Genomic DNA, 20,320 nt, shown 5'->3' on the forward strand with positions numbered 1-20,320 from the left:
ACGATTATCCCATCGTATATATGTATAAAAAGAAACAAAGTAAGGTGATGTGACTGTAACCGTGGTGGGATACATGACAAGTTAAGTATAATAAGGAAGTCTAATTCTGAAACCCTAGGCGACGAACACTGCATGCCAATAGTAGAAACAGTACGTACGATCACGAGATCAAACTTATATAAATACGTACTTTGCTTTCTTAGGATCCCTCCACTTGTAGGCACTAGCCCCTCGCCACGTGGTCCCCCTCCATTAGCTTTATGGTATGGGCCTCATAAAGCCCGTGGGGCCCGTCTTCACATCCCATGCACATGCTTCACAATAAGCTCTCTCTAGCCTAATGTTTCAATGTGTATATATAAATACTAATGTTCGATAAGCATCTAATCTAAGTCGTCGTATATAAAGAGAAAAACGTATAATATAATAGGCCTATATATGCCTTTTAAGGAGAAGACCGGCCGAAGAAAAGACAGCGTTGTGGTCTCCACGAAGGTTACAAAGACTCATTGTCACGTGACCACCACCATTTCTTCACAAGCCTTATTCTATAGTATATGTTTATATTATCTACATATTATATAGCTCGCATGCATAATTATGTTTAATTTATAGAATTTACTATTCAGATATCTTTTATTATAAGATATGTAGACTTTTCACGAATCTGATAGCACTACCATAGTCGGTCAGTTTCAGTAGAAGTAAGTGAGTTGGATTTGTTGCATGGAATCTATTTCGGGCTAAGTTACATTGGTAATATCTTGATGGGCCAGATTAAAAGCCCATTAAGTTTATAACAAGAAACCATAACGTAATAGGAGAAGACTATGAGTTTTTAATTAGCTGAAAATACGGTAAGTTTTAGAGAACTAAGATTCTGTGCCGATTCTTAGCAAAATAGTATTTTCCTTTCTACACAGATTTTATATAGTCGGCTTAATAGAAGAAGCTTCGCGTCTCTAATGGCGTTTCAATGGTTACCTGAAGATGACTTCTTTCTCAGAAAAGCACTCGAGGTTTACCCTCTTTTTCACGAAACCCTAATTTTGATTTTTAATTTTATAAACTTCTCGATTTCTCGATTTTTCTACTTTTTGTATGTTTGTATTTTTGTTCTCGTACGAGTACGAGATGTTGTTGAATCTCGTACTGAAACCCCAGAGCGTTTAAGGCTCTTCTCTGTTTGATGATTGACAAACTTGTGTCCCAAGTCATAAAACTCTTTCTTGATCGAGACTTGATTGTATTGATATCCTTATGATTGTCCTGTTTACTAATCCTTGACAATACAAATTTTTGATTGTATAATAGGATGGAACGTCTCTAGAGACGCTAGCTAAAGGAGCGGTGAGATTCTCTCGGAAATTTACACTTTCGGAACTTAAAGATCGATGGCATTGTCTTCTTTACAATCCCAAGGTTACATCTCTATCTTCTTCTGTCGGATTTGAGATCCAATACGAAGCTCAACTCATTCCGCAAGGTCACTATCATCACTCAATACCAGTCAGAAATCAGTACTACACTGCGCGGAAGAAGAGGCGTTTGGAGTTGGAGGAGTCTCTTAAGCTCAATAACAATGCCATCAATGAGCATCCTTATGAAGGTGAAGGGTTTATGTTTGGTGAAGATGATGATTTTAACTTCGAGCTTGAGGACATTGAACTTTTTCAGAGAACTTTCCCTGACATTATGCTATCCCCTCACGATGATGATTTTCATACAACATTGTTTGGTAATGATGATGATGATAACCGAATGGTGGATCAGATGTTAAACATCAGCGATGAACAGATTCAAGACTGTGATGTTACACAAGCAGCAACATCAGTAGACCATGTTATGCTTCAAGAAGTGTTTCAAGATCCTCTGTTCCAACAACCTAATACATCTTTTAACGAGGCTACATCACAGTCACATGAGCAAGCAGTCTCTGATCGTCCTGGGGCTATTCCATTGTGTGAATTGGATCCACATCCAGAAATCATTAACGGTGTTATCATATGTGTTCTAAACTGTGAGTCCAGTGAGATTCCAGATAACGATGATATCAACCTGCAACTGTACAATCCTAAAGCTCGAAACTCGGTTAATCCTTCAACATCATCGAGGAAGCATATGAAACCACCTCTGCCTCCAGTCAAGAGACAAGATTCTCTCGATGACAGGTGATATAACCTTATTCATCGTAATAATAAACATAATAGTGCTTTTTTTTTTGATTGGAGAGTTTAATAAAAGTGTGAGTTTGATTGGTTGGATTTCAATGGAACCAGGCTCTAATCAAGTTGAAGCAAGACGAATGTTTTGAAATGAAAAATTTTGGTAAGTTTTCGATATAGATGAACGATGAAGAAATTGAACATGGAGAAGTTGTCACTCTCAAGAACAGTTGCTTAATCCAGGTAAAATTAGTTTTCATTTAGTTCACTTATATATGTATCAATGTTAATGATCAAATAACCGAAACTGATGATATGTTATTTCTTTTTGTAGATACGAGAGAAGTCGTTCATATTCGAGAGGAATGCGAAAGCAGTGGGGAGATATTTAAATCGAATTTCAAATGAGAACATACATATATGACTAGGATGTAGCTAAAGAGTTTCATTATGGTATATGATGATCAAAACTTTAACACGTCAGTTTGGTATCTTTTATCGTTGTTTTCTTATACAGTATATAGCATTAGTCATAGTCATATGTGAAATGGTCAAATAAACAGTGACATAAAAAAAAAAAAAAAAAAAGAGGAGAGAAAAACATATAAATCTGAATCAATTCGATGAGGTGAATTGATGCAAAAGCATGGCCAGTGAAGTGGAGATTTTGAGAGATGCTGATTGATTTGGCCATTTTTTTTGTTTTTGATGTAAATATACAAAACCTCCCCAACCCCTTTTATTTTAGATATTTTTTCCTATGAGGGAAGTAAAGATATTATCCAACGTGTTATATTAGACGATATATTTTTTAGTTTTGTTTGAATTATTAGTGCCATTATAATAACTATAAATTAATACAAGTGCACCCAAGATGCTAATTAATTATATTACGACTATTCTCTTTTGTTTTGTTCTTTTTGAGTACTTCTTGTATTATAGAATAATTCATAGTGGAAAAAAAATTATAATTGACATAAGATTTTGAGTGCTAATTAAATGTTAAGTGTTTTTCATATAATGAATTATCAAACCATGTTGACAATACACTAAACAATATACATATTAAAACACACTATGTATTATCGTTATATATCTATATTGTATAGTGTGAAAATTAATTTTGTTTCTATATATTTTTTCAAATAATGTTGTTGGGGGCATATTCATATACGTTACTTAAATTAATGAAAACTCTCAATACAGTGGTCCAAGAAAATCATTAAATTCGTTTAATAGAGAACGTAAAATAAATCGTGAGGTTTCGATATTGTGCTCCCCCGCCCACCTTCTGCCCATTCAGATCCAACTAATACCCTTTTATTTTATTCGGCCAACTATATAAATAGTTTTTTTTTGGTCGAGAAATATATAAATACCTTTAACTACAAATATAATAGTTTCTGTTATCGAATTACTGTGAATTATTTTGACAAAAGAGAATAATTAAAACGTAATATATAGAGTTACTTCTAACGAAAGTAAAACAAACAAAGAGTGTTTTTTAGATATGTTTTTCAGCCTTGAAATTTTTAGTTTGTAGTTAAGGGTTTTGGAAAATATGATATCTAATATTTTTTTGTTTGTTTTACTTTCGTTAGAAGTAACTCTATATCTAATATGTGAATATCAGTATTCGTTTTCTTTCGAAATGGGGATATCACCCAAGCTAACCATTAATGCCATTTGGAAGCAAAGGAATAATCTTCTTCACAATCACTGGGTTTCAAGAAATTGATGGATCTTTGGATCAGATGAACTACTATTTTTATGAACGTTTGCTTCTTTGTTTTTTTTTTATCTAATTTTTGCCAAGAAACAAGGAAATTGGTTTAGCTATATAAAGCCATCATGTTCATTTATATGATATTTACAATCTTAGCAAAAAAAAAAATAAAAAAAAATTAAGAGAGAAGCATGAAAAATCTATTATTGCTAATGCTCGCGACATCTCATATGTGTAAGGATACTTGCTCTGTCTCCAGCCGCTGAAGTGGCCTAATCGAAGTCTTAAGCGTGGAGCTTCGAAACAACAACGTACGAGAGAGACACTACGACGAAACTAACCACGTATTGTCCCTCTTTCTTTTTTGCATCACTTCTTGACTTCTTCTTCTTCTTTTTTTGTCTTGACTTCTTCTTCTTGTAACTCTTTTTTTTTTTTTGGGATATGAAAGAAGTCTTGTTTATAGAGAATAGAGAACTGTATTGTTGTGTATTGAATATGATCGTAGTACAGCATGTATATATACATAGAAGAGGAGATCTAAACTATCAATATACAGAAGATATATTCTATGGAATATAATAGAATACAATCTTAACTAGATATATGTACTTATCTCCTATACGCCCCCGCAAGATGAGCGACCGTTAGAGAGCCCAATCTTGAAATTCAAAAACTCATGTTGCGGTTGTGGGAGTGGCTTGGTGAGAGCATCAGCAAGTTGATCTTCAGCAGGAACATGAGTAACACGAAGAAACTTTGATTCAACTAGTTGACGTACAAAATGATAGTCAATAGCCACATGCTTCATACGTGAATGAAAAATCGGATTAGCGGCGAGATAGGTAGCACCCACATTGTCACAGTATATCACCGGTTGAGCAGACGGAGAGAGCCCTATCTCTTTCATCAAGTAAACCACCCAACATAGTTCGGATGCAGTATCAGCAACGGACTTGTACTCAGCTTCCGTCGAGGATCTAGCAACAGTTTTCTGCTTTTTAGATGACCAAACAATGGGATGAGAGCCGAGGTAAACAATGTAGGCACCAGTTGATACATATGTATCTTGATCTTTACCCCAAGACGCATCAGAAAAAGCATGGAGATTCCGGTTATTATTTCGGCGAAGAAAAATACCATGATCCCGAGTGCCCGATAAGTAACGCAATACCCGTTTAACAGCCTGCCAGTGAACATCAGTGGGACGATGCATGAACTGGGAGAGTTTGTTGACGGCAAATGCTACATCGGGGCGTGTAAAATGGAGATACTGCAAACTGCCCACAACAGTCCGATACTAGCTTCCATCAGGCAGAGGAGAACCGGAGTTGAGATGCAGATTGCAATTTGCAGACAGAGGAGTAGAGACAGGATTGGCGTCTAGCATACTGGTACGAGCAAGAAGGTCTGTGATATACTTTTGCTGCGTAAGAAGTAGTCCTGTTGGTGTGCGTTTGACCTCAATACCAAGGAAGTAGCTGAGAGCACCCATGTCTTTAAGGGAGAAGCGTTGACCGAAGCTAGTGATGAAGCGCTCAATGGCATTGGAGTTATTGCCTGTGACCACAATATCGTCAACATACACAAGCACAAGAAGTATAACACAAGGGCGAAGCAAAATAAAGAGCGAAGCATCACAAAGAGAGTTGGTAAAGCCGGACTGAAGAAGAAAAGTGCGGAGCTCTTTGTACCAAGCGCGAGGAGCCTGCTTGAGACCGTAAAGAGCTTTGTTGAGCTTGCAAACATAGTCGGGTTTGTCTCGGTCAACAAAACCAGAGGGTTGGGCGATGTAAACATCCTCAGTGAGCTTACCCTGCAAGAAGGCGTTGTTAACGTCGAGCTGGCGAAGATCCCAACCTCGATCAACAGCTTGGCCGAGAACAAGACGAACAGTTGCTGCTTTAACCACAGGGCTAAACGTCTCTGTGTAATCGACACCCGGACGTTGGTGAAAACCTTTGGCCACAAATCGAGCTTTAAACTTGTCAATATCACCATTAGGGAGCCGTTTGATCCGAAAGACCCACTTCGTGCCAACAAGGTTGTACGACGGATCCGGGGGAACAAGATCCCATGTCTGAAACTTCACTTGGGCATCAATTTCGGACCGCATTGCCTTCCTCCACCTATCATCTTTCAGGGCGTGTGCGACAGATGTTGGTTCGGTCTCACGAGCAGACGCAGCTAACATCGCGAGTTTGGGGTTTGGTTTCACGATGTTGTTTTTGGATCGGGTGACCATCGGATGTGTGTTCGTCGGTGATGAGGAGGAAGAAGGAACTGCAGCTGAGACGGGCTCCGAAATTGGAATTGGATAGTTGGGCTCCGGATTTGGGCCGCTGTGTTGATTCTGTTCAGGAGATGGGCCTGTGGCAGGCCCAGAAGCAGAGATGTCACCAGGGGTTGAATTCGGCCCAGAAGGAGAAGCAGTGACTGTGGCTGACGGAGTGATGTCATTTGCAGCAGCTGAAGATTCCGGTGATGAGGGCGAAGGATCACAGCCTAGGGGCGACTGTACTGTCGACGACGGAGAAGATTGGCGAGAGAGCTGAAACATGGAAGGGAACCAAAGAGAAGATTGAGGAGCTGATGGTTTTATGGTGTGGAGATTGCTAAAGGGAAAAGAAGATTCATGGAATTCAACATGACGGGAGATGTAAACACGTTTGGTGGAAGGATCAAGACAGAGATATGCACTTTGTGTCTGAGAATAACCAAGAAAAACACAGGGGGCAGAGCGAGCGTCAAGCTTATGATGGGTATAGGGGCGAAGCCAAGGATAGCAGAGACAACCAAAAACTCTCAGTTTGGTGTAATTTGGTGTGAGTTGAAAGAGACATTCAAAAGGAGAGGAATTGGCAAGAGTAGAGGTTGGCATTCGGTTTATCAAGTAGGCAGCAGCAGTGAGAGCATAGCTCCAATAGGACATAGGAATGGATGCGTGAAAAAGAAGGGCAAGGCCCGTTTCAACAAGATGACGGTGTCGTCTTTCCGAAAAACCATTGTGTTGGGGTGTGTGAGGAGGAGAAGTGAGATGTGAAATCCCGTTATCGGCTAGGTATTTGGCTAAGGCAATATATTCCCCACCATTATCAGAATATAGAGTAATGAGCTTGGTGTGAAGTTTATTTTCGACGAGGTTTTTAAAGCGAGTGAACGTTTCAAGAACATCGGATTTGCGACGGAGAGGGTAAAGCCAAATGTAATGGGTGAAATGATCGACGAAAATGACAAATGACGAAAATAACAAGTTCTAGAGGTTTTGTACATGATTATCCATACGTGAAGGTCGGTGATGGTTTCCCATACGTACCGGCGAGTGTGGTCCAGGCTTTGTGAGTTGTCTCACATGTGGCGATGAGCGGCTGCAGCGGTGTGTCAATGGTGCCCATGAGAGCACTGTAGAGGAGATTGTCCTGGCGCTGCCAAGCGAGGAAGGACGGGTTCGGCACGTCGACGCCGTTGTCCTTGGTTGTTGGTGGTGGAGGCGAGGTGTCTTCAATGAATTTGACGAGATCGTAGCCCTTTAATAAGGACTTGACCTGAATGCTCCAAGTGAGGTAGTTGGTTGGGCCAAGTTTGGTGATGTTCACCATGTTGAGAGCAGTGAGCGGAGATTGTGGATCTGCGGGATTGGTGAGACTGGTAGAACCAGAAGGGGGAGGGCTCGCCATTGAAAAAAAAAACGAAAAGAGGATATGTTGTTGTTTTAACAAAGGAGCTCTGATACCATATAGATAATAGAGAACTGTATTGTTGTGTATTGAATATGATCGTAGTACAGCATGTATATATACATAGAAGAGGAGATCTAAACTATCAATATACAGGAGAGATATTCTATGGAATATAGTAGAATACAATCTTAACTAGATATATGTACTTATCTCCTATATTGTTGTCTGTTGAAATTAATATCAATACAATGAAATGATGAATGAATATATTTGACATCACGAAAACACCTAACATCACCTAGTTCTTTTGATTTATTAACATCATCATCCAGCCTTTCCAATATTGATAACAACAAACAATTTGGATTAATCAGAAAAGGAAAAAGAAAAATAATGGTATTGACCCAATAATATTGTTATGCCGTGAGCTTATGATATTTAAATGCATTTTTGGCCATGATTATCCACTTGCCAAAAATAAACATGAGAACTTTGAGGATCGGACCCATTTGTTCCCTAGCTCACATCACTAGGTTACAACTATTCTACTAAAAGTAATCTTGCGTTAGACGCTGTTCACATAGTTGCTTGTATTATATTGATAATGACTTTGATTAATTTATAATGCTGTCACAAAATCAAAATCTCACACTGCTGCACTACTACATGATCTCCTTCCAAAATATCTCTCTAGCATATAGCAGAAAAGGTTAAGGCCTAATACAAGTTATTCTAATTTACTGATTTGTTAATAATTTCTTAGCAATTAGATTATCTGAACTAGTAGTTTAAACTGTCATTTAGTCAGGGGGAGACATTACAAAATATCAGTTTCGAACACATCTTTGTGTGTGTTTTCTTTTGAACAAAATCTTTTTATGTGTGGTTAAATTCTCAGTTTCGAGCATGAAAATGATAACAAAAAGATCCAAAAATAACTAGAGGATTAAATCTCTTGACTAGTTATATCTTTCTCCCTTATTAGAACCTGCTTGTTTGCATGATCTCCTACTCTTTTTACTTTCAAAAACTATATGATCTAAACATCATATTTTTGTGTTTCATTTGTGTATTTTAATTGACAGCCTTTTAATTTTAACAAAAAAAAAAAAAAAAAAATCTGATAACAGAAGGTAGTCGCAGACTCGGAGTGAGTGGCATTCTTAAATCATATGATACTTTCCACCAAAAGGAATATTATTATGATACTTGGCTAGCTTCAATATGGGGCTTAAAGTTTCTTTAGCATACGCCTTTAGATAATTAGCGAATCTTATATTCTTTAATTTGCTGCTTTTTCTGAGGGTTGTAATTTAGTAAATTACAAGGTACTAGATTTCATTCCTGAAAAATAAAATAAGCTTTATAATATTTGGATAACTTTATAGTGGTTCTAGATTTTTATAGTCGTCCTTAAATATCTTCATAGAAACCAATCAAGGTTCATGGGAAAGAAAAAAGAAGAGGCATTGTTGTTTCTATTTTCTACCTAGAGATTTCGTAATCCAAAAAAACTGATAACAATCTATATCTCGTTATGTTTTTTAATTTAAGCCTTCGAACATTTATATTCCAAAGCTTAATATAAAAGATTGTCGACAAAAAAAATATAAATTCTGCTTGCTTTAAGAATACCAGTACTTTATTAAACTGAACCCAAAAATGGTTTATCTAAACTCGTTAAGATTTATATGTATGCTAACAATTATAATTGATATGAACCAAAGAAGAACAAAATAAAGAAAGGTATTAAAATGAATAAAATGACATATGGTTTTCCTTCCATATCTATTAATTTGAAACGGCAATGTGGAAGTGGAACTGTGATTAATTGAAAATATTGGACATCTTAGTTCTTATGATTGACTAAGCTTTTAGAATTCATGATAAAAACATGGAAAAATAAAGATAAAAAGATTAAATAAAGGTGAATCTTTTTTTTCTTCACCTTTCTACGTTGTCAAAAAAGGAAACCACTAACTAAGACATATTTTTCTTTCTGTTTAATTACTTATGTAACAAAAACTCCCCACAAGTCAACTTGGCTTGATACCGGCGCTTCACACTATCCAAACTTCCAATTCAAAGTTTCTCAATTGCTTCCACCTTAATCTGCTATGTAAAAAAAGATCACTCAAGAATCTTGCAAACATATAACGAGATGGCTTACACAACTATTTAACATATAGCCGAAAATTGGAATCATAAGGCCACAACTATGTTTAATCTTTATACATCCTCTATTTATAGTTAGTTGAACTATAATATAGATGGTATAAATTTGAATAAACAAGAGACCAATCGGCTAAGAAATGAAGCGGTTACATACACCCCTCTATTTGCAGTTCCTCATTTGGACTTTGGATATGTACTAAATGTTGTTAGATTTGCACAATCTATTATAGAATCTCGTTATAAACAAAAATTATATGAAAAGACAGAATGAGATCTAATGTATTGTCACTTAAGTCTTATATACACTCATACGTCAGGTGCGACGTTACGTTTGATCTTGTTTCATTTGATTACAGTATGTAAAAAAGTTATACGTCTACCATAATTTTCATTTTTAACAAAAAAAAAAAAAAAACAGATACAAAAAAGTATAACACGAATACACGATACCTTTTAATTTATTTCAATACGTAATATAATATCATATTCTACTGAAAATTTGATAGTTAAAATATATACTCTGAGGGAACTACGGAGCTATCATGGGCACTACTACATCTCTCAGTCAAGATCTCGTTATGAAACGAAAAGAAAAGATAATTTAAACTAAGTTATATTTTATATCCTTTTGAAGGTTACTTCATGGGCATTTCATATAAAACAAGAAATAGTTTTTTCATTTCTGTTATGTGAAAAAAAAAAAGAGAGATATGATTGAGAAAACAAGAAAGAAAGAAAGAAAAAAAAAAAAAAAGTTGAGATGATATTACATAAGCACCCTCTTAACATAAACATAACTCACATATTCTCTCTTTCCTTATTACACAAACTCCATAAAAACTCACATCTTCTCTCCTATCCTTTTCAACTACTTCCCTCTCTCTCTTAATCAAATCGATTGATGAAGATCAGGTGCGACGTCTGCGACAAAGAAGAAGCGTCGGTGTTTTGCACCGCCGACGAAGCGTCTCTCTGCGGTGGCTGTGACCACCGAGTCCACCACGCTAATAAACTCGCCTCAAAACATCTCCGTTTCTCTCTCCTTTATCCTTCTTCCTCAAACAACTCATCTCCTCTCTGCGACATCTGTCAGGTACCTTTCTAACTTACTTCGGACATAGGTTTATGTCTAACTCCGTTGATCTGAGAGTTTCTTGTTTTTTTTTTGTTTTTTTGATTGATATGTCATATGTAGGATAAAAAAGCTCTGTTGTTTTGTCAACAAGATAGAGCTATTTTATGCAAAGATTGTGATTCATCGATCCACGCGGCCAACGAACACACGAAGAAACACGATAGGTTTCTTCTCACAGGGGTTAAGCTCTCTGCTACATCTTCTGTTTACAAACCCACTTCAGAAACTTCTTCTTCTTCAAGCAGCCAAGATTGCTCTGTTCCTGGATCATCAATCTCTAATCCTCCTCTCAAGAAACCTCTCCCAGCTCCTCCTCAGAGCAACAACTCCAAGATCCAACCTGGAGATGCAACGATGAACCAGTGGGGATCTACAAGTACTATTTCAGAGTATTTGATCGACACCTTACCTGGTTGGCACGTTGAGGACTTTCTCGACTCCTCCCTTCCTCCTTTTGGATTCTCTAAGGTTTGTTCATCTATGCTGATCAATAAAGAATTAAAGATCCTAAGTTTAGTTGGATCAAGATTTGGTGTTTTATTAGCAACTTCAGTGACCCCTAAGATTAGTTGGATCAAGATTTGGTGTAATATCATTATCATTTCAGATCTAATTGAGATACAAAGAAAAGTAGCAAAACTTTATAGAGATGTACATAGAGAGATCTTCTGCATATTTTTGGGTATATTTGTCTTAGAGTTATGAAAATAGATGGTTTGTTTTCTTTATCTGGTGGGTTATTCTTTTATGTGATTGCAGAGTGGTGATGATGATGGAGTGTTGCCATATGTGGAAGCAGAAGAAGACAGCACTAAGAGAAACAACAACAATACAGTGTCACTTCCATCTAAGAGTTTAGGGATTTGGGTCCCTCAGATTCCACAAACCCTTCCTTCTTCATACCCAAATCACTACTTTTCTCAAGACAGCAGCAATATACAGTTTGGTATGTACAACAAAGGAACATCACCAGAAGTACATTCTTATACTCCAATACAAAACATGAAACAACAAGGACAGAACAACAAGAGATGGTATGATGATGGTGGCTTCACTGTCCCACAGATCACTACTACTACTACTTTTACTCATCCTCCTCCTCTTTCTTCTAATAAAAAATCTAGATCCTTCTGGTAATTTTATAATCTCCCCTACATGGGTTCTTTTTTGTTTGTTTGTTTGTTTGTTCGTTTGTTGCTACTTGATTTCTTTCAACTTCGATCTTGATAGAACTAGCATCTCTTTTTTGTTATGTCTTTTGTAAATTTGAGTGTGATTGAGGTTTTGTTGTTTTAATCTTTGTAATAATCCTATATATATATATAAATATTCTCTTTGGATCAAAAGAATAATATAAATATTCTCTTTTCGTTTACGCAAAATGTTCTTACTTATCCTCTGTAGTACAAAAAGAAGCCTATGACTTGTTTTGTTGAAATTCTCCAAAGACTTGTTTTGTTTTGTTTTGTTTATGTTTTGCTTCCATAATATAAAGATAAATTAAGTTATTTATTCAATTATCATCGATATTATTAGTATTTGCTTTCTCAAGGGAAAAAGGTAGGTCAAATATAAAGTAAGTTCCAAATTCGATGAATGAAATCTAGTGGTATATATGTATTTTTAGTATGTGAGGACAGTCTTTTTCAACTTCTGCCTCTTGAGTCCCCATAGCCCATATGGGGAAAGGATTGTTCTTGGATTTGGTTGGAATTATTAGATTTGGACAATGAAGGATAGTAAAAGAAGATATATATATATATATATAATGGAGACAAATTCGCAATAACGTGCCCATCACCATCGGCATATTTTTGTTTCTGAGTGAATATGCCTCCAGAGCTCTGATGACTGATGACTAATGACTAATGACTAAGGAGTAAGGACACATCATCAGGGCAGCCAGCCAAAACAATAGTACCGACACGTCCTCTACTCGTTTTAATTAGCAAACTGTAATTGGTTTAACACTGATAAGAATATAGTTATTGGTAAGCGGAAAGATGGGAAAAAAAGGAACAAGAACAAATAAACGTCACCTTTACTAAGCTGTGTTAAACGGGCCTAAGTAATATATAGGCCTATGTTGGATTTCAAAAATGTTAAACCTTCAGCCTTTTTCATAGGGTTTTTTACTTTTTAGTATTTCTCATTGTTTGGAGTTTTGGACTTTGGAGTGTTTTGTTGGGTGCTGGCGAAGGCATTATCTAAAAAAACTTTTGATTACATGAACCGGCACCATAATTATGCCGAAAAAGATGAATGATTAAAGTTTGAGTCATAAATGCTTCAGAGAAGGCTCTATTCTACGGTCTCATATTTTGGATATATTGCCTTTTCCACTTTCATATAAACACTCACTAACACTAAGCTACTGTGATCCAATGATATATAGTCAAAAATAATCAAGAGATTGTACATTGGTCATTGTCAGTCATTGTCATACATTCGTACTCTAAAATAGAGGTTGATTACTAGTTTCTTTTTTTACGGTTGATCAAGACAGGCCTTGCGTTCAAACACACTAAAACAACACAGACTTCTCTCAAAAGATGTTCATTATAAAAAGCACAAAAAGAAAGTCTTTTACACTGGAAATTAAAATGGCAAAAGAAAACTCTCATATGAGAATTCTTTTATGAACGTTTAGTTCATTATAAAGTTCCAAAAAAAAAAACAAAAAAAAAATCAGTATCCTGTCTATTTTTTTGTCATCATCACTCGAGAAGCACCCAAAAAATATTAGTAAGAAAGAAAACCGCAAGAATTAAATCAAACAAACCAAAAACAAAACCCACACCGAAGAGACTGTAAGATAAATCTCAAGAGCTAGCGACGGCAATGAGGTTTGCAGAGAAAGAGACAGTCGTAAAAACAAAAACCTCCGCAATGTTGAGGACATTCCAATATCTTACCTCTGCATTTTCCTCTCCCTTTGCACTCTGCGTATTCTCTTTTCACAAACTTTCCTCTTCCTTCTCTTCCTTTCCCTCCACGGCCGCCAGGCCCGCCACAACCCCATTTGTACCATCCTCCTCCGCCTCCTCCTCCTCCCCAACCCCATCCTCTGCCGCCACCCCACCCCTCCTCCGCCACCACCTCCCCCTCCTCCTCCACCGCCGCCGCCGCCTCCACCCCATCCCCATCTATAGCTTCCGCTTCCTCCACTGTAACTTCTTTTCTTGTCCTTGATATGTACTTCCGTGGTTGTGTTGTTTGTATCATTAGTGTTGTTGTTGTTCTTTACCGTGTCTTGATCAGTGGAACGGACATGCCCACTCACTAGTTGGTTATTTTGCAAGATTACTAAGATCAGGAAGATCACCATAACCACCAATGAAGAGGTTGTCTTCATTTTTCTTGATTCTAGTTTGTAAGTGACTACTTGTTTTTGCTTGATTTGATATGATAGCTTCGTTTTGGCCCTCTATTTATAGTGCATTTGCTTTTTGTTGTCCCCATATATAAATTGAAAATTCATATTGACAGATAGATTTGGTCCTTTCTAACCAAAGAACGTTAGGTTTGGTCCTACCAAGAATAACGATTTTTGTCTTCAAAATTAAGAAGAGAGAAGAATATCATAATTATGTTTTTTTTGACAACTTATTATGTGCCTTTTCTGTATAAAAAAAAAACATTCAATTACTAATTTATGTGTCTTTTACAAAGTACAAACCCATATTGACCAAAAGTATATTTTACAAAGTATTTTAGCATTTTTTTTTGGGAATATTAACAAAATGGGCACTTTTCGATTCCTTTCTTTCGAAGAAGGACCTCAATACAGTAGTCACGTACAGCTCAGCAAAAATCTCTTGTTCATGACATTTTTGTCCTTCTTGTCACCTACACACAAACATCAAGCCATGGTGTATCACAAGTCTGTAAAGAGATAAAACTATACCCTAATAGCAACTTAATCAACCCAAACCAATTTTAAACAGTTTGCCATCTATTACAGTCTGTTTCAATTTTTGTATTGTGTTTGTTCAACTTCGTTAGATAGTGTTGCTGATTTGATTTGTTTTCTCTTTGGTTCAATCGATTATCAACGACCGTGAAAACGGAAGGCCAAGGAGATTCGTATTCGTGACTTTCAAAGATGAGAAATCAATGAAGAATGCGATTGAAGGAATGAACGGACAAGAGCTCGATGGACATAACATCACCGTCAACGAGGCTCAATCACGAGGAAGCGGTGGCGGAGGCAGCCGTAGAGGTGGTGGCGTGGATACCGCAGCGGAGGCGGTAGTGGTTACAACGGAGGAAGCGGTGGATACAGCGGTGGCGGTGGAAAACGCGAGAGAGGATACAGCGGTGGTGGTGGCGGAGGTGGTTACTCGAGAGGAGGTGGCGGCGGAGGATACAACAGTGGTAGAAGACGTGAAGGAAGAGGAAGAGGATACGGTGGTGGTGAATGAGGAGGATACGGAGGTGGAAGCGGTGGATGGTAATTCCCTTAATTAGTTTGGGGATTATTACACAATTTTCTTTAATTTTTTCTTTCCTTAATCGCCGAGGATTGTGATCAACTAACATCATCTGAGAAGAGGGTAGAACAGACTTTTTACACTGGTTGAGTACCTATTTTAGAAAGAACTGTTGAAAATAGCTAAAACGAAAGGATATGTTAAGAAAAGTGCCTTATTTATAATTAACTCTTTTTTTTTGTGCAACACCAAAAGGTTTCTTATAAAGACGAGATATTTCACATTTATTTATGTCTTCATTATACTATAAGATTGGACTTTCTTGATTGTCATATGAATAGGTTACTTATCTATATAGTTTAACTAACATATTTTAGGGAGTTTTATAATATTGTTAGTACAAGAACATATGAGATCCCTTAAGTAACACTACTAGTGGTGGTAGTAGGCTAGTCCACCAATCAATTCTGCAAGTCTTCTCCTTCAATGAACATCTTTTCTTTTCTACAAAAAATTACAAAAGCAAACTTACGCAATGATAATGTCACTAACAAATTTTTTATTCTTTTTACCAATGTATATGAGTATATAAAAAAAACAACGAATAGAAAGAGTGTAAAACAATTCATTCCATTTACAAATTATTATACTCATTGTCTCTCTACATCTTTTATAATTATAGTAGCATGAACTGGATACAAACTCGCATGCCATATAAAACCAAAACAAATACAAACTCGCATGCCATTTCATGCTCTGCAAGTTGGTATTTAAGGAGTATTAGGTACGGCTTGTTTATAGGTTCCTTTTACGTTATCCAATTTCATTTCATCTACTTGTAGATAGATTATTAGGACCATCTCTCGTCTTCTCTCCCCACAAGCAAGTTCATCGTTTAATATAATGTTATCTTTTCCGAATTTTGTGTAATCTACAAGTCTTGTACTAGATCGCCTAATAAATGGAGTTTGACTGAACGGATCGCTTACAAAAGACATATACTTTGCATGCACGAGATTTGTCCTCCTTAAACTTAACTCAAACCTACATGGCTACATCGTATCTCCATTTACTCAACGTTGGGAGAAAACAAATAATCAAAAATTTTGATTTCTAATAATATTGCATCACACTAAACTGTTCAATATTTCATACAACACAATCAATGTCTCAAATTTCCCAAAAAAAACCAGTCTTTGATTCACTCCAATAGACAAAAACCATGAAAAAACAACAATGTAGCACAATCAAAAGATAAAAGGGTGAAGAAGAATGGAACTACAACTGGTAGACTTCTAGAACCTCAGAACCGGCGGAATCCACGGTCAGCGACTCGAGCAGATGGGCACTCGTAAGCCATGTGTCCTCGGCCACCACAATTGTGACATATTATCATAGCACCAACACCATCCCTGTCTCTGTCTCTGCCCATTCTGCTGAAACCATCTCTTTGCATACCACCACCTCGAGCCCTGCTTCCTCTGTCAGAGTAATTGGTATCCCCTTTTGGGCATTGTCTAGCAACATGGCCCGAAATGCTGCAGATGTTGCAAACCGGTTCGTTACGACAGTCGCGTGCTATGTGACCTGAAGTCCTGCAGTTCTTGCACGCCTTGTCGTTTGTGCAGTCAGCAGCGAGATGCCCCGGTTTAAAGCAGTTGTTGCAGAGCCTCAAGTCTCCTGAACGAGAATCCGAGTTAGGGCAGTCTCTCACTCGATGTCCAGATTTGCCACACGAGTGGCAGATTCCTTCGTTTGAACAGTTTGAGGCTACATGGCCCGGTTCTCTACAGTTCCAACACCGTGATTCTGCTGTGCATTCTGCTGCAATGTGCCTGCAGAGAGAGAGAGAGAGAGAGAGTTCAAGGAGCCATAATGGAAATGCGTAAAAACAGAGGAAATTCAGTAATTAAGTAAGGGAGGACATATATACCCCGGAAGGCCACAGTTGTTACAGACAGAAACATTAGAACAGTCTCTTGCAAAGTGACCAGGTCGCTTGCAGTTGTTGCAGAGATTTCCTTGGCTGAACAAAATGATTTCAACAACATCAAGAAATTGTGACAATCATGTCACCTCATTGAATGGAATATAACTTCATCCAAAAAGAATGTATGCAAGAAAACATTTGAACTAAAAGTCTAAAACCAACCTAAAACGCACTATCAATTTAATCAAAGAAACAACCGGAGACAAACAATGAAAGAAAAACCTGAAGTTGACCCAGTTTTTAGTCTAATCAGACCATCTTGATCAAAGAGTAGAAGACAGAAGAAGGCTTTAGATCAGAGAAGTTATTCAGCAAGTCAAAGTCATAATTAAGATAAGCCTCTATGTTGGCTAAGTTCTTCTATAAGCATAGGATTGCGGCTTAACCTCTAGAACGGTTAGTATGAGAAGGTTAATATAGATTATCGAAGAGAAGCAATGGTCTTGGGGTCGAGAGCGAAAAGAGCAGAAATAGTTAATAGTGAAGAAAGGGTCAAGACATGAACAAAAGAGGACCTGAAAGCACGACGTGGCTCCCTTCTAGAAGGAGCATCACGGTAAGAAATCCGTTCAGGTCTCATTCTCCTGTCTCTAGGACTCCGACTACGAATGCGATCACGACTCCGACTCCGACTTCTGCTTCTGCTCATTGAACTCATTCCCCTCACCCAAACAACGACAACTTTAACATCAAACACCTGCCAACATTCAACCACACACCAACATTACCTCCTTCACACTCCCATACATCAAATTCTTCAACACAACTCTCCAAATGCTTCCCGCAATACAATTTTATCAACAAACCCACAAACAGATCAGATCTGAGTATCCCCCCAGACTCCGTAACACCAATTATTTCTTGCATCATCGTCCCAAACCACTTTCAGAAATTTCCACAGCCTCATAAACCTAATGGGTTTCACAAAAAATCAAAGCTTTCCCACTACTATAAACCAGATTCAACGTTATCACATCGTCCTGTACATCCTAACAGATCTTAAAAATCGGAATTTTTAACCTAACAACAGAGTATGAACCACCCCAAGCTAGAACAACATGAAATTAAATCTGAGGAAAGCTTAAGAGCGCAAAAACAAATATTAATCCTTAAAACAATTAAGATAAAAGGAGGAGGATGGAGAAGACAACGAACCTGAGCTAGAAACTTGGCCGAGAAATAATCCTGTCCGGCGAGAGTAATCAATAAATCTATATATATATTTATCCCTCCATACCTGTATTCGGGCTTGGCCTTTTCTACTGGGCCGAATAATAACATTACGTTGGGCTTCTAAATCTGCCAATTATTTTTAAATTAAAACGAAAACAAAAAAATACTCCGTTGCCGGGACTCGAACCCGGGTCTCTCGGGTGAGAGCCGAGTATCCTGACCAGCTAGACTACAACGGATTTGTGTTTAAGTTCGTCTATATATTTATAAACCCTATAGTCTAACAACTGTTAGTTCATAAAAACCATATGCTCTCTCTCTGGATAAAAACCAAAAAAGAGATTCCCCATGTATAAATATCGTGTGGTTTCTACTTTCCAAAAACAAAAGTTCATATAGTTTAAAGAAAAAAAAAAAAGGTGAATTCAAATGATGTGTGTACCTACTTTTATAATTAAGAAAAAGCATATTGTATATATGTAGCATATATATAGGGGTGGTTGATAGTATATTAGGAGAATCGTTTTGGGTTGTTGTTAATGTATATTCGTTAGGCAGAAACTTAATTCTTGGTCTCTTATAAAATTGTTTTCAAACATATAATAATTGTCGTAGTTAGTATATTGAAAAAAAGGGAACACTGGCTAGGGCAGAAATTGATGAAATGGTAGTTGTGTCTTGTAAATTGGCTTGAAAATAAACATGATGGTCCTTTATGTATTCTGTGTCTATACCAACTACTCCGCCGTTGAAGGGACCCATCAGCATCGGTATTAGTTTCTCTACAAAGACAATAAAAGTTTTTCAGTTTTCATGTGACCAATCTTGTTGATGGAACATGCGAGTTTGGTTTCATTCTAACGATGAGATTCGCAGTTCGTTAGGAACCTTGTTCCGTCATCGCCCCGTTTCAATGCATTTTCAAATGAGACATTATTACTTACTTATTTACCAAACAAACATAACAAGAAAAAAAAAGAAAAAAGCATCCCATAAAAGTGTTATATATATCAATGTTGTAAGTTACGTCGTATACTGGTTGGACAACATGTCATCCTATAGCATTAATTTAGACGTATACGTGCTTTTTTGCATGGACGATGTTATACGGATATTTTTTTTTGTGCAAGACATATTTATATATACAAACAATTAGACTATTCCATTTGGTTTGTATATTTATACCATATAACATAACAAAACAGTTTCTTATACCGTGTATCATATGTAAATCCTATAGCGTCGATATTTTTGTCATCTATATTGTTTACATTTCAAAGAGATAAACTTTGCTGTGATTATTTAAAAAGAAAAAAGAAAAAAAAATCTATAAGAAGAGAGATGCGGTGAAATGAATTTGAGGAATAAGACGAAAAAAGCACCACAAGAAGAAAAAAAGTATACGGCTATTGCATGTGCATGTGTTTGATTAATATGCAGATATATTAAATTCGAGAAGCCGTAGCCGGTTCGAGTACTGTCATTGTACGAACGAGACACCCTTCCAAGTCCTTATATAATTATCTATCCATCCCTGTTTTATAAAAAATGATGTCCTTATATATTTAAGTCTCATCATCCACACGATGCCGCTTTGGTTACTATTCATGAATCAGGCTCGATCCTTTGTTATATTGTACAAACTACAAACAACAAAACCCGTCACGGCTTCCACTGTGTTTTGTTTTTGTCTTCGTCTCACACTCATGTACTAATGTTATTCACTTCTTTTTTTCTATATCTTTGCCTTCCGAGTTTTACGCAAAAAAATTGTTTTTGTTTCTAGATATAGTTTTGTAATAAATGAAGTTTATATATGCAAACAAATTTTATATAAATTCCT

At 36.9% G+C, this 20,320-nt stretch overlaps 4 protein-coding genes, 1 non-coding gene and 1 pseudogene across 5 annotated transcripts; 3 read left to right on the top strand and 3 right to left on the bottom strand.

The window, feature by feature from the left end:
• Window positions 1–965: 965 nt before the first annotated feature.
• On the top strand, window positions 966–2,589 carry LOC17895866. Its single transcript, XM_023788556.1, is given in 5 exon segments — window positions 966–1,019; window positions 1,315–2,171; window positions 2,234–2,243; window positions 2,280–2,408; window positions 2,500–2,589. Coding segments are annotated over 5 exon segments (1,140 nt in total).
• A 7,970-nt stretch (window positions 2,590–10,559) lies between these two features.
• LOC17896235 (B-box zinc finger protein 21) lies at window positions 10,560–12,221 on the top strand. The gene is made up of 3 exons (XM_006302488.2): window positions 10,560–10,839; window positions 10,942–11,349; window positions 11,641–12,221. The coding sequence occupies exons 1-3, from the start codon at window positions 10,648–10,650 to the stop codon at window positions 12,016–12,018; spliced, it is 978 nt and encodes a 325-aa protein (XP_006302550.1). The 5' UTR covers window positions 10,560–10,647; the 3' UTR covers window positions 12,019–12,221.
• Window positions 12,222–13,600: 1,379 nt separating this feature from the next.
• Window positions 13,601–14,270, bottom strand: LOC17895577 (glycine-rich RNA-binding protein). The gene is given in 2 exon segments (XM_023788300.1): window positions 13,601–13,959; window positions 13,961–14,270. Coding segments are annotated over 2 exon segments (525 nt in total). The 5' UTR covers window positions 14,237–14,270; the 3' UTR covers window positions 13,601–13,710.
• Window positions 14,271–14,916: 646 nt separating this feature from the next.
• On the top strand, window positions 14,917–15,459 carry LOC111832185 (annotated as a pseudogene).
• A 949-nt stretch (window positions 15,460–16,408) lies between these two features.
• On the bottom strand, window positions 16,409–18,515 carry LOC17896562 (cellular nucleic acid-binding protein). Its single transcript, XM_006302602.2, has 4 exons — window positions 18,460–18,515; window positions 17,820–18,001; window positions 17,248–17,340; window positions 16,409–17,149 (listed from the first exon to the last, which is right to left on the bottom strand). Exons 2-4 carry the CDS (start codon window positions 17,960–17,962, stop codon window positions 16,618–16,620), a joined length of 768 nt encoding a protein of 255 aa, XP_006302664.2. The 5' UTR covers window positions 17,963–18,001; window positions 18,460–18,515; the 3' UTR covers window positions 16,409–16,617.
• Window positions 18,516–18,643: 128 nt separating this feature from the next.
• Window positions 18,644–18,716, bottom strand: TRNAE-CUC. The gene has a single exon. It is a non-coding gene; the product is annotated as a tRNA-Glu (tRNA).
• Window positions 18,717–20,320: the final 1,604 nt, after the last annotated feature.

The sequence above is a fragment of the Capsella rubella genome, unplaced genomic scaffold (assembly GCF_000375325.1).
Source record: "Capsella rubella cultivar Monte Gargano unplaced genomic scaffold, Caprub1_0 scaffold_2, whole genome shotgun sequence".
In the NCBI taxonomy this organism is placed as follows: Eukaryota; Viridiplantae; Streptophyta; class Magnoliopsida; order Brassicales; family Brassicaceae; genus Capsella; species Capsella rubella.